Source organism: Vulpes vulpes, chromosome 3 (assembly GCF_048418805.1).
Source record: "Vulpes vulpes isolate BD-2025 chromosome 3, VulVul3, whole genome shotgun sequence".
In the NCBI taxonomy this organism is placed as follows: domain Eukaryota; kingdom Metazoa; phylum Chordata; class Mammalia; order Carnivora; family Canidae; genus Vulpes; species Vulpes vulpes.
Genome location: NC_132782.1, coordinates 152,534,650 through 152,552,718, shown reverse-complemented (window position 1 = coordinate 152,552,718; position 18,069 = coordinate 152,534,650). Strand labels below are relative to the sequence as shown.

General features: G+C 69.0%; 1 protein-coding gene across 1 annotated transcript in view; it reads left to right on the top strand.

Annotated features, from left to right (window-relative positions):
• Window positions 1-17,624, top strand: part of LOC140598083 (uncharacterized) — a 36,323-nt gene extending 18,699 nt beyond the window's left edge. Inside the window, exons 6-7 of the mRNA XM_072751318.1 lie at window positions 16,118-16,309; window positions 16,610-17,624. Of these exons, the coding sequence (XP_072607419.1) occupies window positions 16,118-16,309; window positions 16,610-17,526 (1,109 nt within the window). The 3' untranslated portion in view covers window positions 17,527-17,624. The remainder of the gene's footprint in view (window positions 1-16,117; window positions 16,310-16,609) is intronic.
• Window positions 17,625-18,069: the final 445 nt, after the last annotated feature.

Sequence of the window (18,069 nt, the reverse complement as noted above, 5' to 3'; positions counted from 1 at the left end):
CGGCCAGGCCATCGTCCAACTTGCCCCCCAGCCCCGGCGGTGGAACTCCCTCCCCACCCTCCCGGGGCAACAAGGCGGTGCAGGCAGGCGGCCCCGGGACACGGCGGGCTTCAAGACAGAAAACGGGGTCTCCTTCCATTTGGCACCTGCCTGGGCCACCCCAGAGGCCCCGCGACGGACCGGGCCCTGGAGCACCCCCGGGACTCCCATCACGCGGTCCCCCCAGCCCCCTAGGGATGACGCTGTCGGGCCCAGGACACCCTTCCTGCCCCGCGGCCACTGCAGCTCGTGCCCCTCGCTGGGCAGTGACGGGCACAGCCAGGGCAGAGCCAGGGCGGCGCTGAGCCCGCTGCCCCGAGGCCCCGCACAGGCCCGGGACCCTCTGCCCCCCGCGTCCACGGGGCAGCTCGATGCTCGCGGGCCTCGGGGGCAGAGCGTGGCGGTGAGGGCGGGGGCCCGGAGGCTCCGGCCCGCCGTCACCGTGCCCTGCCTCGTCTCGCTGTGCCTCCCGGAGGGCGGCACCGCCCGCACGGGACACCAGCCCCTGACCCAGAGGGACCTGGGCTGGCCTGGCCCCGGGCTCTGTGGGGGCAGGGGCGACTCGAGCGCCTGCCCCAGGCCCAGCGCTAATGGGATCCAGCGCCCCGGGGCCCTGGCCAGGCCTGCGTTCTGGCCCCGGGCCGAGCGAGCCCTCTCACAGCAGGATGTGGCCTCCTGGGCCCTGGGCGTGCCCCACAGACCCAGGTCGCTGACCTAGGGCAGCCCTGGGGATCCCGGGACACCCCAGGGCAGGGCAGCGGGGGCAGGCCCGTGGGCCCCACCCACACCCCCACCCCCACCCCCACCCACACCCACACCCACACGAGGAGGCAGGCTCCTCCACGCGCTGGGGCTCCAGCAGTCAGTCACCCGGCCCCAGGGGGCCCGAGGCCGGGGTCCAGCTGCCCTGCGGGGACCCAGCGCAGGAGCCCATGGGCCGCAGGTCCACGTCAGCCCTGCCGCCCCCAGAACCGCCTCTCACCGCCCCGACCTCAGGACACGCGCCCCCACCCGGAGTCGAGTCCGCACAGGCTCCCAGGCGGGGGACGACTCCAGCACCCGCACCCCTGTGGGATTCCCGCTTTCCTCTAAGGACAGGAAGGTCTCCCAGGGGAAGGCGCGCACCCTCGGCTCTGAGCCCCTGTTTGCTGTTGCAAGTTCAATAAAGTGTTGTTGTGTGAGAGGGCACGGCCGGCTCGTTTCTGCGTCTCCCGGAGCTCTGTGCACGGGGTGCGGAGACACCCCCAGAGAGGAGGAGGGGGCGCCGCCCAGGCCCCGACCAGCCCCTGCGGGGGCGCCGCCAGGCACACACAGCTGACGTCCCCACGTGCCTTCCCGGGGCGGCCAGACGCCAGGGTCAGGACCCCGCAGACTCTACTGCGACTCAGCCTGCGCCCGCGGCCAGGACGGGCCCTGGGACAGAGTGACAGCCGGGGAGCCTCAGGTCACCAGGGTCTGTGCTAAGCGCCCTGGGAGGTCTGTGCCCCCTCTGTCCAGGGGGCCTGGGCTGCCCGGGCTCCGGGGCGCTTCCTCCCCTCCCCGCCCCGGGCCTGTGCGCCTGGGGCACAGAGGGCCCGCGGGGCGGTCAGCGTGGCCCCGGAGCGGACGTCAGGACAGCAGGCCCTTGCAGCTCTCACACCTGGGCCACCCTCACCGGGCGGGCTCAGCGTGCACACCCGGTGCTGCTGGATCCCTCGCACCAGAGTGTGGAGGGCACCCTGCACGCCCTGGAGAGTAGGGGCTGGGTGAGCGCGGGGCTCGGCCTGGGGGCAGGCAGCGCAGGGGACCGAGGGACCCCGGCCCCGTCCCCACCCCGACTCCCACACACACACACACACACACAGGCAGCCCCAGGGCTCCCCCCACGGGCAGCCGGCCCCTCAGGAGCTCCCCCCAGGGCGGCCCCGAGGTCTGGCTCCCCGCTGGAGAGGCATCGGGGAGAAGAGAAGCGGCCGGCGCTCGGCGGGGACCCGCTGCCACCCACGGGAATGTGGCCGAGCCGGACCTTCCAGCTCAGCCGACCCCCCGGCGGGACGGGACGGCACGGGACGGCACGGGACGGCACGAGGGGGCCCGGGTCGGCCGGGAGAACCCAGCTAGCCGCCCAGCGCCAGCACCGGAAATGATGGTGTTTCAACCGTTTCGGCGTCAGGACGACGCGGCCCGAGGATCAGATCGCGGCACGGCGACAGACAGGCACACACCCCAAACCCAACAAACGTCGGAATCCCCCGACTGTTGTCAGACAGCAGCCGGACGGTTACAGACGTGACGCTGGGGTCCCCGGTAGGACACACGGAGGACGCTCCAGACCACGGCTGCAGAGGCGCTGGAGGCCCGGGGATGCGCCTGCGGGTGCCCACGGGGAGCGCGGGGCGGCGGGAAGCACCCTACAGAGGGGGGCCCCTCCTGGGAAAGGACGCCGGGTCCCCGCGAAGGCTCCCGATGCTGACAGCTGTCCCCCTCTCCTTCAGCTTCTGGTTCCCCCCCGCCCCATTTTGCTCTTCCTGATTCTCCGTCGGCCTCCGCCCTGCATCCGAGCCACTGACCACACGGGCTTCTTTAGGACGTCGGGTCCCAAAAGGAGGCCGAGCTCTGGCTCCCGGGATCGGGAAGGACCATCGCCGAGGTTTATGCTGATCCCCCCGAGCTCGTGCCTTCCCGGCTCTTCTGTCCTGCAGAACGAGGGGAGGCACGGGCCTTACGGGGAAGGAGGCCCACTCCCACTCGGGCGGGACCGTCCCTCGTGGGGGACCCCGTCATCTGGGCCCGGGAGAGCGAGCGGGGCCATCAAGAACAGGTCGCAGGCTAGACATGGTCCGCTCTGAGGTTTGTCCTGAAGCGAGCACTCCCCTTCCACGTCACGCTGTCTTAGTTCATCCATTTATTGTTTGTTAAAGGTTTTACGTTTATGTCCTCTCTACACCCAACACGGAGTTCCAGCTCACAGTCCTGACATCAAGGTCCCCCGACCAGGCCGGCCAGGCACCCCAGGGCCATGTTTCTCATCTCTTTGCTGGCTCGCCTATCTCTGCACCCAGCTGGGACATCGAGTCCACGACGGGGGAGCTTTAGCTACCTCCGAACCCGCAAGAACCCGGAACGTTCTCGCTGTGTCCCCATCCTAGAACGACCTTCGCCGTCGAACAGCAACTCAAATAAATCGGCAGCCAGCCCAATGACTCCTGGTCAAGGAAACGGCCAACTTGTCACGTGTGTGGGCCCCGCTCCCTGGGCTCCCGGGGCTCCCGGGGAGGCTCCGCTTTCTTTAACATCGACCAAGGTCCCAATGACTCCACCGCACCTCGACGCCGGGGCTCAGTTTCTGCCCTGACACGACACAGGCAGCACGTCGGCTTCAGTTACTACCTGTCAATCAATCAAAGGGAGCCTGGCCGCTCTCGGGGTGGTTGGGGTGGTTGGTAAGAACACGCGACTCTTGTTCTTGGGGCGGAGAGTTCAAGCCCCATGTGGGTGTAGAGATGACAGAAAAATAAAATCTTAAAAAGAAAATCAGTCAGTCGGTCTGGGGGAGACACAGCCCCGGATCCCACAGGGGCAGGGAGCCAGCTGACGGGTCTACGCACACTATTAGAAGCAGCAGAGCACAAAGTCAGAACTTCCAGAAGTCTGCTAGAGGGGGGGACACGCCGGCCTCGACGGTGCTCGGGAGGCGAAGTGGGGGGCGGCCCCTGGAGCGACAGGGTGGGCTCAGGGTCCCCGGGGTCCCAAGGGCGGTGGCGCCAACGGTTCCCAGGCCCAGGAGCGGGGACCCCGGCCGAGGGCCGCGGGACTAGGGCCAGCTGTCTGCCCTGTGTGGCCACAAACTGCAAACCCCTGTGCGGTCACGGGGCCGCGTCCCTGGGCCGGGCCAGCAAAGGCCAGAAGTGGGAGGAGACCCTCCCGGGCAGGAGGAGCACGGGTCTCCCCCAGGGCAGCCCCTAAAACTTGGAGGTTTGAAACTCAGTCACTTGTCCGAGATAAAAAGAAAAAAAACAAAACAAAACAAAACTCGGACACAGGCAGGGTGAACGCAGGGTTCTGACAGAAACGGTGGAGACAAGAGGGCTTGATGGCACATCAGAAACTATATGCCAATAGGACAACCTACAAGAAATGGACACCATGACACTATATATAGAAAACTACAAAAATGAACAAACAAAAAAACGTTAGAACCGGTAAATGAATTCAGTAAAGTCACAGGATACATAATTAATGCACAGAATTCTGTTGCATTCCTATACCTCAGTAAGAAGGTAAGAAAAAGAGAAACTAAGACATTAATAAAAATAAACTTAAAATGAAACAAAAAATAGTATTATACTTAAGAAAAAACCTAAGGAAACAGCTATAAAAACTTACTCTGAAGACGATGATGGAAAGAAATCGATGACACAAAGAAACGGGAAGAGACACTCCACACTCGTGGACTGAAAGGGTACGAAGTGTCTTCACAACCGAGAGCAGCCCAGACATTCCTATAAACCCTATCAAAATGCCCCCAGCATTTCTCACAGAGCTAAGATAAATGATCTTCAACTTTGCATGGAACCTCAAAAGACCCCAGACAGGCGAAGCAGCCTTGCAAAAGAAAAGCAAAGTAGGAAGCTTCACATCGCTAGATTTCCAGTTATGTCACAAAACTGTTGTGATGAAGACAGTACGGTCCTGGCACGACAACGGACACACAGACCAAGAGCACAGAGCAGACCTCCCAGAAATGAACCCACAACTATGTCGTCGTTTAATCCTTGATAAAGCTGGAAAGAATATCCAGTGGGGAAAAAAATCTACAAATGGTGTTGGAAAAACTGGATAGACACAAGCCAAAGAATGAAATTTCTAGTTTTTGATTTTACTTTTGTGTGTGGCTAAATTCCTAGAAAATATATAACCTACCAAAACTGACACATAGAGAAATAGAAAATTTGAATAGACCAATTCTCAGCGAAGCTGTTGAGTAATAGAAAAAAAATTCCCAAAACGCAGAAGTCCACGACCAGATGGCTTCATGAGTGAATTCTATGAAACATTTAAAGAAGTATTAAAGCCTAGAAAGAGTATTATGCTAAGCACAATATGCCAACCCTAACCCTAACCCTAACCCTGACCCTGACCCTGACCCTGACCCTGACCCGGAAGCCTCCCCGCGGGTCCTGAGGAGGCCGGGCCCCTGTGGGCGTGGACGCGACCCCCACACGGCTGTTTCCCGTCTGTTGACTACGTGGGACTCCCAGCGCTGAGAGGGCACCTCCGTGGCTTGTTCCTGCTCTCGGGGGAGACGATTTCAGGTCGTCACCCTCGGGGATGACGTCAGCTGCGGGCCTTCCTACGCGGCCTCTCCTCTGTTGACAGACCTTTCCTAAAACCCCCTGTGCTTTTCATGCTTTGTTCTGTCAAATGCGTTTTCTGCGACTCTTGAGGGGATCGTCTCCTTTCTCTTTGTTTTTGTTGTTTTTTTAAAGATTTTATTTATATATCCTTGAGAGACACCGAGAGACGAGAGAGAGAGAGAGAGAGAGAGAGAGAGAGAGAGAGAGGCAGAGACACGGGCAGAGGGAGAAGAAGGCTCCGTGCAGGGAGCCCGATGTGGGACTCGATCCCGGGACTCCAGGATCACGCCCTGGGCCGAAGGGAAGGCAGGCGCTGAAGCGCTGAGCCCCGCCGCCCCCCTCCGCCCCGGGCCGCCCCATGTCCTTTCTCTGGTTAACGGGATGGATCGTGCTGAGTGATCGGAGGGGCCGCGGGGGGCAGGTGGGCAACGTGGATGAACAAATAGGGAAAGCTACAAGCGTGTGGTTCTAAATAAAGGAATCCCGGAAATTTAGAGAGTACGGCCTGGCAATAGAGTCAGGACCGTGGGGACAACTCGGTACGGGGACAGACGGTGACGCCGCTTCTCGCGGGGAGAGCTGAGCGAGGCACAGAATTGTCAAGTCGCCAGCTGTAGCCCTGAAGCTACTGTCCCCTTGGGTGTCGACGGCACTTCAATAGATACCAAGGAAAAGGGGTTTCCGGTGGGAATCCCGGTGGGTCCGTGAAAGGCATTTACACGGTCGTGACGCACACGAAGGCGCCTCTGCAGAGGGGATCCAGATGCTCACGTGTCTTCATGTTAATGTTTAGAAGATGTACTTGGGAGACGGTGCGGGGGGCAGGGGCGGAGGGACAGGGGGAACCTGGAGCGGACTCCTCACCCACCGGAGACCGAGCCCCACCCGAGGCTCCACGCCACAACCTGGAGATCCTGGCTTGAGCCAAACTCAAGAGTCGACGTGGAACCGACGGACGGAACCACCCAGGAGCCCCTCAAATGCTCCTAACTGCAACCCCACGCTGTGAACCCTGGGGGGCGGAGGGGGGCATCTGTGACCCCCAGTCTGCCTTGAAGGGCGGGAGGCCTGCAGGGCCCGAGGATGGGAACTGAGGATGCGGGAGGCTGCCTGCATCGCCTTCCCGCCCGGCGTGGGGACAGGACCCTCCCCCGGGACCCTCGGCCACCAGGGTGAGGGCTGAGTGCTGATTGGACCCCGCCTGCCCACAGTGATGATGCGGGACCCCGCTCTGGGCGGAACTGTGGTGCCCCCGGGTTCCACCGCTGCCTGGTGCCCACTCTGCGTCCGCAGACCTTCGGAGGCACCGGTGCTCCGGATCTGGCTCGCAGCGACCCGACTCTCCTGCTCTCCCCAGTAGCCCAGGACTCGTCTCTCCTCAGTACCCCCACCCTCCCACTCTCCCCAGTACCCCGCTACTCCCACTCTCCCCAGTACCCCCACCCTCCCACTCTCCCCAGTACCCCCACCCTCCCACTCTCCCCAGTACCCCGCTACTCCCACTCTCCCCAGTACCCCCACCCTCCCACACTCCCCAGTATCCCAGTGCATAAAGAGGAGGCGCCCACACAGCGACAGGTCACAGGTGAGTGGCAGCTGATCCCTGATCCCCGCGGGCCACAGTGGGGCCTGTGGATCCGGGTGGGGGCACAGGCCTCCCGCGCTGGGGTCCACAACACCCCGACCCCCATGCGATGACCGTGAGCAGCTCCCACAGCCCTTCCACAGCCCCACGGGGTGAGAGCGGCCACCCTGCTGCCCCCCGTCCAGGGAAGGAGGCTGCAGTCGGAACTCAGGCAGCTCCCCCGGGACCCCCGCTCCCCTGTAAGCCCTCTGCTGTGCAGGCACCCAAGCCATGACCTTTCCAGCATGTCCTAGACGCATGGACCCCGACAGGGGTGACTGTCACCCCCCCATCCCGCCCTGTGCCCGCTGGGTCCCCCTGGCCCGTGAGCAGGCTTGCTCTTCAGGCTCCAAAGAACGTGGAGTCCCTCGTGCTCCCCCAGGGCCCCCCTCAGGCTATTCACACATCGCTGCCCTCAGGGTGGGGAGTTCGGTCGCACTCTTGCTGGCATCAGGTTTTAGTTTTGATGAAGTCCAGTCCGTCGCTTTCTCCCCTTGGTCGTGTGCTTGTGGAATCTCGGAGAAACCTTCCATTCCCGCCCCCCCGCCCCCCCAAGCCCGCAGGGACACTCGCTGGCCGGCCCACCCACCACCATCTCTGCGCCGGCCCCGGGCTGGGAGACGTCACCCCCGAGCATCAGGTGGGCAGTTCCCCGGAGCCCCTGGGTCCCCCGCCCGTGTGCTCCTGATACCGGGGTGGGAGCGCTCTGTGACCCCAGCGTGACGGCGTGCCCTGGGACAGTGGCTGGGAAGGTGGACTGTCGGTGGGCGACGGACAGACAGACAGGCAGCGAGGGCCCGTGTGTGATGCCTGTGCCCCTCGGGGCTACGGGGTTGTCTCCGGCTCCGGTCAGACAGAGGGGCGCCCGCCCACGGGGAGCACCCGGACGCATGTGTCCTCGGAAGGTTCTCACGCGCCGTCATCCTTGGATGTGTTTGGATTGCAGCACGATGCAGGAGGACCCGGAGACCCTGCTGGCCTTGCAAAGGGCCAATATCGTGGCCCAGTACCATCAGGTGAGGCCCAGAAGGGACCATAGACACTACACACCCACGACAGGGGGGACCGTACCTGCAAGAGCAGGGGAGGCTCAAGAGGGGATCAGAGCCAAGGATGAGCCAGGTCAGCCCAGGCAAGGACCACAGTCACCAGGAACAAGTGAGACCCTGGGGATGGTCCCGGTGTCAGTAGCAACTAAGGGTCCATCCTGGATCCTCGTCATTGGTAGCGGAGGAGCCCAGGCACCAGGTACAGGTGAGGCCCGGGTGGGGACCAGAGTCACCAGGTCCAGATGAAGACCACAGCTACCAGGTCCAGGTGAGCCCAGGTGGGGACCAGAGTCACCAGGTTCAGGTGAGGCCAAGGTGGGGACCACAGTCGCAGATCCACATGAGGCTCAGGTGGAGACCAGAGTCACCTGGGTGAAGCCCAGTTGGGGACTAGAGTCACCAGGCCTGGGTGAGGGCCAGGTAGGGATCAGAGTCACCAGGTCAAGTGAGGCCCAGGTGGGGACCACAGTCGCCGGGTCCGGGTGAGGCCCAGGGGGGGATCGTCACTGATAGACAGAAGCAGGTGAGGCTGCCAGGCTGCGCCCACTCTGGCGCCCGGCCAATCTCAGAGGGTCGGCGCTCCCTCAGGATCCAGGGGAGGGAGGAGCCCTTCTGCTCCCTCCTGTCTCTGTCCCCACTCCCCTGCTCTGATCGGTCCCCACCACGGAGCCCCCCTCTGTTGCAGGCGCCCCAAGCAGGGTCTCCGCAGGACCTGTCACTGTGCAAGGTCGCCGACCACCAGGGCTTTCTGCAGTGAGTCCCCTGGACACCCCTCATCCATCCCAGGGCGGGTGGCCTTTGCAGGAACACCTCTCTGGAGGCTGACCCCCCCGCCCCCAGGTCGGGACCTGGTCCCCTGGAGCCCTCTGAGGGCCATGTCTGCGCTGGGTTGCAGCTGAGACACCCCGGAGGCCGACCCGGGACGTGGGCAGGAAGGGAGCTGGGCCCGGGGGAGGCCCCTGGACACTCAGAGGAGGGGCCCCCACGCCTGCTTTGGGCAGGCCCAGGTGTCAGCCTGCTGCATCCGGGGGTGGTGGTGGGGTGGGGTGTCCAGTCCCTTCAGCAGGGGATCCCGCCCGTGAGGGGCTCTGGGGCCGGGGCGTGCTCTCCGTAGGGGGACGGCCTGGTCTGGGCCGAGTCCGCAGGGGTGCTCTCGCCCACACCCGAAGGCTGTTGCGGGGCTGCAGGTGGATGCCGGGGACCAGGCCAGCGCAGGGGGGGGGGGGGGGCCGCAGAGGGAGGCCCCGACCAGGCAGGAGGAGGCAAGAGGAGGAGGGGGCTGCCCTGGGCGGGAAGGAGGGAGGGGACAGCCCAGTGGCCTAGGTCGCAGGGGACGAGGCTGATGGGTCAACAGCCCCACGAGAACCTGACGGACGCTGGAGACCCCAGGTGGGGCCCCCTCGGCCCTGCTCACGGCCCAGTGTCTGCTGGGATGGCTCAGGGGTGGTCGTGCTCAGGGGCTCCGACAGGACGGGAGGTGAAATGGGCCAGGGTGGCAGAGGGGACAGCAGAGAGGGGAGCCCGGGGACAGCAGGGGGACGGCCAGGGGGCAGGGGGAGGCCGGCTGGACGCTGGGCAGTCAGGCCCTGGGGAGGCGGGGGGACCTCAGCGGGACGGTCACGGGGCACCCGGGCCACGCTGACAGCTCTCGGGCTGGTCCATCGAGGAGGGGGGCAGGTCACCCCCTGGGGGCGCCGAGGGGTCCCCGCCCAGCCCACCACCGGCAAACACCCTCCTCAGACCCCCCAGACGCCGCCCCCGCCCGCCCTCAGGCCGCTGGCAGCCCCTGCCCTCCCCGGGGGAGCCCTGCCCTCCCCAGGACGCTGGGTGCAGACGGGGTGTGTGTGTGTGTGTGTGGCTGTGGGGCCGGGGCCTCAGGGCTCTGCGTCTCCTGCCTTCCAGGGACAGGGAGCTGCCCGACCCCAGCCCCCGCGAGGCCAAGGTGAGAGCCCGTCCTGGGCCCCGGGCAGGACGTGGGGGGGGAGCTGGGGCCAGCTGTCTGCACCGCGTCCCCCAGGACATCCCCGGGCGTCTCCCCAGTCCCCCGTCCCAGCGCTGCACGGGCCGCCGGGAACGCACCCGAGACCCGGAGCCGCGGTCCGCGGGGGGCCCTGTGCCTTCCTGGCTCCTCCGGGTCCCGCGGGGCACTGGACGCGGCCCGAGCGCCCACCTCCCGCGGCGGGAGCCTCACCTGCGGCCCCCGCCTGTCCTCTCCCAGAAACTCCGCCAGGAGACCCGGCGCGCGGACAAATGGATAAAAATGCTCAAGCGATGGGACCACTACCTCCCCAGCGAGAAGGTGGGGCGCTGGGTGCCCCCGAGGGCTCTCCGTCCTGACGGGGCTGGGGGGCCGCCCTCAGTGTCCTCCTGCCCCGTCCTCGGGGGAGCCCCCTGCCTGGGGAGAGTCTGCTGGGAGCCCGGGCCTCCCTCCCCAGGCCCCGGGACGGCGGTGGGGGAGCGTCAGGTCGGGGCCAGGGTCCCTGCTCCTCGCGGGGGACGGGGGGGGTTGGGGGGGGCCCAGATCCAGGGAGACCCAGCCTCTCTGCAGACACCCTGGAGCCGACGCCGGAACCTTCTAGATGCCTCGTGTTCCCTGGGCTCCAAGGGGCCGCCCTGGGCCCCTCTCACCAGCACTGCCTTCCTCCCCGCAGCTGCGACGCCGGGTGTACAAGGGGGTCCCGCCCCAGGTGCGGGGACAGGTGTGGCTGCGATTGCTGAACGTCGACCAGGTTAAGGCCAGCAATGCCGGGAAATACCAGGTGGGACCCGACCCGTCTACTCCCCGTGGACCCTCGGTCCCCTCCCTGCCCAGGGCTGACCCTCCGTGACCCCTCCCCACCCGGGGCTGAACTCCCGTGTCCCCTCCCCACCCGGGCTGATCCTCCACGTCCCCTCCCTGTCCAGGGCTGACCCTCAGTCCCCTCCCTGCCCACGACAGCTGGGCACAGGCCCTCACGCAGGCCCCGCGGGCACGGTGGGCACTCCCGCCGTCCCCGGCCTCCCAGGGGAAGGGTGGAGGTTCCTGCAGGACACACTCCCGTGGTGGCCCCGGGGCTCCCTGCCCAGGACGGCAGCTGCTGACAGGTCGGGGTCTGTGTCCCTGACGCCGGCTCCTCCTCCCGGGGTCTCCCCGCAGGCAATGAAGGAGGCGGCCCTGGTCTCCTCCCGGGACATCGTGCAGATCGACCTGGACGTCAACCGCACGTTCCGCAGTCACACCATGTTCTGGGACCGCTACGGGGTCGGGTGAGGCTGCTGGGCCAGCGGGGTTCGGGGGTCGGGGGCCCGGCCTGGGAGAGGCCCGGGGGCTTCTGTGCTGGGGACACGGGGTCTCCGAGGCCGGGGGGAGCGACGGCAGCAAACAACACACTGCCACGTGGTAGGGTGCTGGGGATGACCCCCGTGCCCCCAACCCCAGGGTCTCGGGGATGGGGAGGCCGCAGGACGGGGCCTCCAGGGGTCACCGTCTGAGCTGAACCCCAAGGGGGTGAGGGGCGGCCCCGTGAAGAGCAGGGGGCCGGGGTGGGGGCGTGGGGGGCACGAAGGGGACCTGGGGCCAGGGTGCATGGCCGCGGCTGGACCGGGACACGTGGACCCGACGAGGGTCGGACAGGTCAGGGTGACACCCACCCTCCGGTGCTTTATGTACTTCTGAATTCTGGGCATTTTGTTTTAGACAATTTGCACTTGGTGAGCACACACGGCATGACGCCGCCCCGGTCCAGGCAGGCCCTGCGCGGAGCACACGGGGCCCCAGGGGCAGGGGCAGGGGTCACAGCAAACCCCAGACTGGGGTCGCCTTTATCTGTAGACGTCTCCGTGTGCACCTTAGAGAAGGGGGTGCCCTGTGTCCGCAGCCCCCCACCCCATCCCCTCACCCACCGCCCCCACGCCATCCCCCTGCATCACCCCCCACGCCATCCCCCACAACCCCAGACCCCCACCCCTACACTATCGGTCCCGCCCCCACCCCCACCCCACCCCACCCCCACGAGGACGCGGTGCAGCTGCCCCCTGTGGGACATGCTCAGCCTCCCCGGCCACCTTGGGGTTCTCTGGACGGCCTGCTCCCGTCAGAAGCCCGGGTGTCCCGCAGAGTCCCCAGGGGCCGCGGGGAGGTGGGGAAGGCAGGGAGCCCCCCGACAGGGGCTTGCAGGTGGGTGGAGCATAGGGTGCAGCTACCTGTGTGTGCAGCGGGCGGGGTGTGTGGGAGCCCGGGACCCCTGGGGTGACCTGCAGGGGCGCCAGGGGCGGGGCTGGGGATACGCCAGGCATGGGTGGCTGGGCTTCCCGGGCGGGCCGCTCGGACCGTCTCCCCACGAGAACTCGGTGCTCCTCCCTGCAGGGAACCTGCTGCCCCCCGGGGCCCCCGCGGCCCTCAGAGCGCGGCCGGGTCAGGCTGACCTGTGACCCCCGGCCCGGGGGGAGCCGGCCTCCAGCAGCCCGGGCCCGGGGGCCGCGGAGCCGGGGTGCAGACTCAGGCCGCCGTGCGGGGGGCATCGGGCGGCTCCTGGCAGCGCTGAGGGGGCCGCACCCCGTACCCCCCCGTGCTCAGATAGTGACCCCAGGGGTTCGCAGCCTGTATCGGGGTCACACCTGCACGACGTTCCCTGCTCTCCTCACGGCGGCTCAGACCTGGAGCCCCGAGATGCTCTGGGATGGGCGGGCCCGGGGTGCCCCCCACAGAGTCCAGCCCAGGGACACCTGGGAAGACCTGGGGGTGCGCTCAGGGCCACGGATGCCCCGGCTGCGTGGGCTCGGGGCAGGGGTCACGTGGGGCTGGTGGTGTTCCCGGGACACGGGGCCGGGCCAGGCCAGGGCAGCGGAGGAGAGGCGTCAGGGGCTGCGGGGACCGGGGCAGGGGGAGCGCTGGCTCCCATGGGGGCGTGCGGGGGGGGGGGGGGGGGCCGCTCCAGGGCTGGAGGCCCGGGGCGCTGGCGGCGCTGGGGGAGCCCGGAGCTGCACACCCCACGGCGGGAGCCGCTCGGAGGCGTCGGACACCCCAGGGTGCACTGAACCCCCGGCACGCTGCACGTGTGAGGTCGCCGCCTGTCCCCGTGCGCAGACCTGACCCCGGAGATCGGCCCCCGCGGAGGGGCCCTGCGGGCCGCGGGGCCTGCGGGGCCGGTGTCGGCACCTCGGCGGCCTCGCTGGGCGGGGGCTGACTGAGCAGAGCCCCCCGCTGTCCCCCCTCCTAGGCAGCGAGCCCTGTTCTGCGTACTGGCAGCCTACTCGCTGTACGACACGGTGAGTGTCCCTGCCCCCGCCTCCTGCCCCGCGGGCGGCCTTGTCCTGAGTGGTGGTGACCAGCGGGACTCACAGTTATGGCCCCGGCTCCACGGCCCCCGAGATGCCGGGGAGGGTCTCTCTCCTCCGGGACGGGCAGGGGGCGGGGTGCAGACCTCCCAGGGGAGGCAGGGCCTGCGTGCCCGAGGGCCGGGGCTGCCCGGGGCCCCCGCGTGCACCGCGGCCGTCCTAGAGCTCGGGTCTGGACCCTGACAGACGGCACTACCGACGAGAGCCCGGGCGGGGAAGGCTCCCACTCCCCCGAAGGGAACGAGGCCGAGGCGCCCAGGAGGCCGCCCCCTTCCACGGCGCATTCCAGAAGGGTCCCCGAGGACCCCAGCTCACACGCTCCCCGGCCCCGCGGGGTGTCCTGGCCCAGCTCCCCTCGTGGGACCTGCCAGGGGCCACAGTCAGGCCCCCCCACCCCCCCGCCGACCTGCCCTCTGGGGGTTCTCCAGACCTGGCGGGTCCCCTACAGCCTGGCACAGCTCACGGAGGCCCCTCCTGCTGGCCTGAGGACGGGGATCCTGGCACGGCGGCCGCAGGGCTCGGTAGCGGGGCCCGGGGTGCTCGCGCCCCAGCTGGTCCGGGTGGCCCTCACCTGCTCCCCCGCCCTCTGGGAGCCCCCTCCGGGAGCCCGGGCTGGGAGGGAGCCGGGGGAGCCTGACGCCCGCGGGGAGGGCTCAGAGGGGGCCTCGGGGCGCACGCCCTCCGTGGGGCTCTGGCTCTTGCAGGAGGTGGGCTACTGCCAGGGCATGAGCGAGATCGCGGCCGTCCTCCTCATGTTCCTGCCCGAGGAGGATGCCTTCTGGGCGCTGGCCCAGCTGATGGTGGGCGACCGGCACTCCATGCACGGTAGGGGCCCGCCGGGGAGCTCAGGAGGGCCTCCCTGCAGGCTGCTGCACCGGGGGGCAGGCGGGGACCCCCCAGCTCGCCCCCCCACGGGCAAGGGCCCCGCCTCCCCGGTGGCCTCGGGGTCCCGGAGCCACGGCCACCCGCCCCACCGTCTGCAGGCCAGGCACGCACTCCCGTTGCTCCCCCAGCCTCCCGCCGGGCTGCCGGCTTGTCCCCCAGGCCCCCCTGCCAGCCCACGGCCACACGGGGCCCAGGGGGCAGCGTCTCCCCCTCCCGGGGGCCCCCAGCCTCACTCCCAAGCCCCACAGCAGAGGGCCGTGCACGCCCATCACCCTCCCCTTGGCCTGCACCCGCTGCCCCTCGGGGCTGGGGACCCGCCTGTCCCCGCGGCGGCCCCCGCAGGAGAGAGGGTGCTGGGTCAGCCGGGCCCGGTCCTCAGCCCCCAGCCCACGCCCCGCGGGGTCTCTGTGAGGACGAGGGTCCCCGGGCCCCGCGCCCCCGGCCTGGGAGGCAGGCCCTGCCCTCTGGGAAGAGCGGATCCAGCCAGGGCTCCGAGGGCGGTGGGCACACGGGGGTCAGGGCGTGGCGGGGAGGCCCCTGCCCCGACACCCCCCACCCCGCCTGGTGCAGGAGGAGGCCCTGACCTTGGGGGCCTGGGGCCTTCTCAGGCTTCTTCGTCCCGGGCTTCCCGAAGCTCCTCAGGTTCCAGAGACATCACGAGCGGGTCCTCCAAAGAGCTCTCCCGGACCTGAGGAAGCACATGGCGAGTGGGGGCGAGTGGGAGCTCCTGAGGCTCCGTCCCCGGAGCCCGGGGCAGGGGGTGGGGGGCATGGCCCTCCCTCCGAGCTGCCCAGAGTTGGGGTCACGTTCCTCCCCCTGGGGCCCGGGGGCGCCCTCGGGGCTGGGCTGGGCCGCGGGGAGCGCGTCCACCCGGCTCCAGGGGCCGCGGCGTGGGGCCTGAGCACCCCCTGCCCTCCCGCCAGGACGAGGAGCAGATGTCCACCGGCATCTACAGCCCCAAATGGTTTCTCCAGTGCTTCCTCGGCCGGGTGAGGCCCCCCCCCCCCGGGACCCCCGCTCCCGGACCTGCCCCCTGCCCCCGGGGAGGGCCCAGCTCAGCCCCACCCTCCAGACGAGCCAGGCCCGACCCCGGGGTCCTGAGGCTGAGGCTGAGGCTCGCAGCCCAGCCCGTCCTGGAGAAGCCCAGAGGGTCCCTGGACGAGGTCCCGGGGGGCGGCCCGTCTCTGCCTCAGCTCCCCCGGGGGAGGCCGGGTCAGCCCGGGGTGTGGACGGGCCCTCGGCCCATCGGGCGGCCAGCCTGGGGTCCTCTCGAGGCGTGGTGTCTGTCGTCAAGTGCGGGCAGAGTCTGTGCCCCCAGGGGTGCGGGAGGTGCTGGCCGGGGTCGGAACCCGGAGCGGCCGGGAGTCCCTGATCTCCCTGGGAGGAGGGCACGCACGGGGAGGCGGGGGGCGGGGGGCGGGCGCTGCGGGGCCTCGTCGCAGGCAGCCGGGGGCCAGATGGCAGGCCTAGCCTAGCCCCAGCCGAGCCCCCCAGGGGCCCTGCTCAGGCCGCTCCTCCCACCCCGCCGTCCCCCTAGACCCCCTTCTCGCTCACCCTGAAGCTGTGGGATGCCTACGTGTTGGATGGGGAGAGGGTGCTCACGGCCATGGCCTATACCATCCTCAAGGTGCACAGGAGTAAGTGAGCCCCCGGGAGCCCAGGTGTGCCGGGGGCGGGGGGCAGGGGCGGTGACCCTGGGCTCTGAGCAGCACCCAGACCTGGGGCGGGGGGACGGCGGGGCAGGCGGGTGCAGCGGGGCTCCCCGAGTGGAGCAGCGGGCAGGGGCCACCCCGGCCAGCGCACTGCCCGCGGCGCTCCTGGGCACAGCGGGACCCCAGCCGCTGGCCTGGGGGCCCCGGGGGCCCCAGGGCGGGGCCCTCTGGGTCTGACTCTCGCCCACCGCCCAGAGCGCCTCCTGAAGCTGCCCCTGGAAGGGCTCCGGGAGTTCCTCCAGGACTCTCTGGCCCAGCCCTGGGCCCTGGAGGACGAGGCCGTGCTGAGACACCTTCGGGCCTCCATGACCCAGCTCCGCAGGATGCGGTGCGACCTGCCCCCGCCAGGTGGGCTCAGGGCCCCGGCCCCTCCCGACTCGGCCTGCTGGGGCCGCCCACAGGGGACAGAGCCCCCGGGGCCCCCGTCCTCATCTCTGGGGCTCTCCTCTTCTGCTCCAGCCTCGGGGACCCCAGGCCAGGGCTGGGCGGGCGGGTACCCACTGCAGGGCCCGGGCGGCAGTGTGGGGGGCTGAGCACAGGGTCAGGCCGGGGGGGGGGGGGTCACGCGGGAGCCGTGAGGACCCCCGGGGCCCCCAGCGGGGGACACACAGCCTGCTGGAGACGCTGACCCCGTCGGCCTCTTTCCAGCGGGACCTGAGGAGTTCCCCACGAGGCCCCTGGGCCTGGAGCCAGTGTCCCCGGCGCCCGGGCCTCTCCTCCCTTCTCCGGCCTCTGAGCCACCGCCCAGGGTGGAGGAGCCGGCCTCCCCGGGCCCAGCCGCCCGGCCTGAGCCGCCCGGACCCCCTCCCGGCCAGGCCATCGTCCAACTTGCCCCCCAGCCCCGGCGGTGGAACTCCCTCCCCACCCTCCCGGGGCAACAAGGCGGTGCAGGCAGGCGGCCCCGGGACACGGCGGGCTTCAAGACAGAAAACGGGGTCTCCTTCCATTTGGCACCTGCCTGGGCCACCCCAGAGGCCCCGCGACGGACCGGGCCCTGGAGCACCCCCGGGACTCCCATCACGCGGTCCCCCCAGCCCCCTAGGGATGACGCTGTCGGGCCCAGGACACCCTTCCTGCCCCGCGGCCACTGCAGCTCGTGCCCCTCGCTGGGCAGTGACGGGCACAGCCAGGGCAGAGCCAGGGCGGCGCTGAGCCCGCTGCCCCGAGGCCCCGCACAGGCCCGGGACCCTCTGCCCCCCGCGTCCACGGGGCAGCTCGATGCTCGCGGGCCTCGGGGGCAGAGCGTGGCGGTGAGGGCGGGGGCCCGGAGGCTCCGGCCCGCCGTCACCGTGCCCTGCCTCGTCTCGCTGTGCCTCCCGGAGGGCGGCACCGCCCGCACGGGACACCAGCCCCTGACCCAGAGGGACCTGGGCTGGCCTGGCCCCGGGCTCTGTGGGGGCAGGGGCGACTCGAGCGCCTGCCCCAGGCCCAGCGCTAATGGGATCCAGCGCCCCGGGGCCCTGGCCAGGCCTGCGTTCTGGCCCCGGGCCGAGCGAGCCCTCTCACAGCAGGATGTGGCCTCCTGGGCCCTGGGCGTGCCCCACAGACCCAGGTCGCTGACCTAGGGCAGCCCTGGGGATCCCGGGACACCCCAGGGCAGGGCAGCGGGGGCAGGCCCGTGGGCCCCACCCACACCCCCACCCCCACCCCCACCCACACCCACACCCACACGAGGAGGCAGGCTCCTCCACGCGCTGGGGCTCCAGCAGTCAGTCACCCGGCCCCAGGGGGCCCGAGGCCGGGGTCCAGCTGCCCTGCGGGGACCCAGCGCAGGAGCCCATGGGCCGCAGGTCCACGTCAGCCCTGCCGCCCCCAGAACCGCCTCTCACCGCCCCGACCTCAGGACACGCGCCCCCACCCGGAGTCGAGTCCGCACAGGCTCCCAGGCGGGGGACGACTCCAGCACCCGCACCCCTGTGGGATTCCCGCTTTCCTCTAAGGACAGGAAGGTCTCCCAGGGGAAGGCGCGCACCCTCGGCTCTGAGCCCCTGTTTGCTGTTGCAAGTTCAATAAAGTGTTGTTGTGTGAGAGGGCACGGCCGGCTCGTTTCTGCGTCTCCCGGAGCTCTGTGCACGGGGTGCGGAGACACCCCCAGAGAGGAGGAGGGG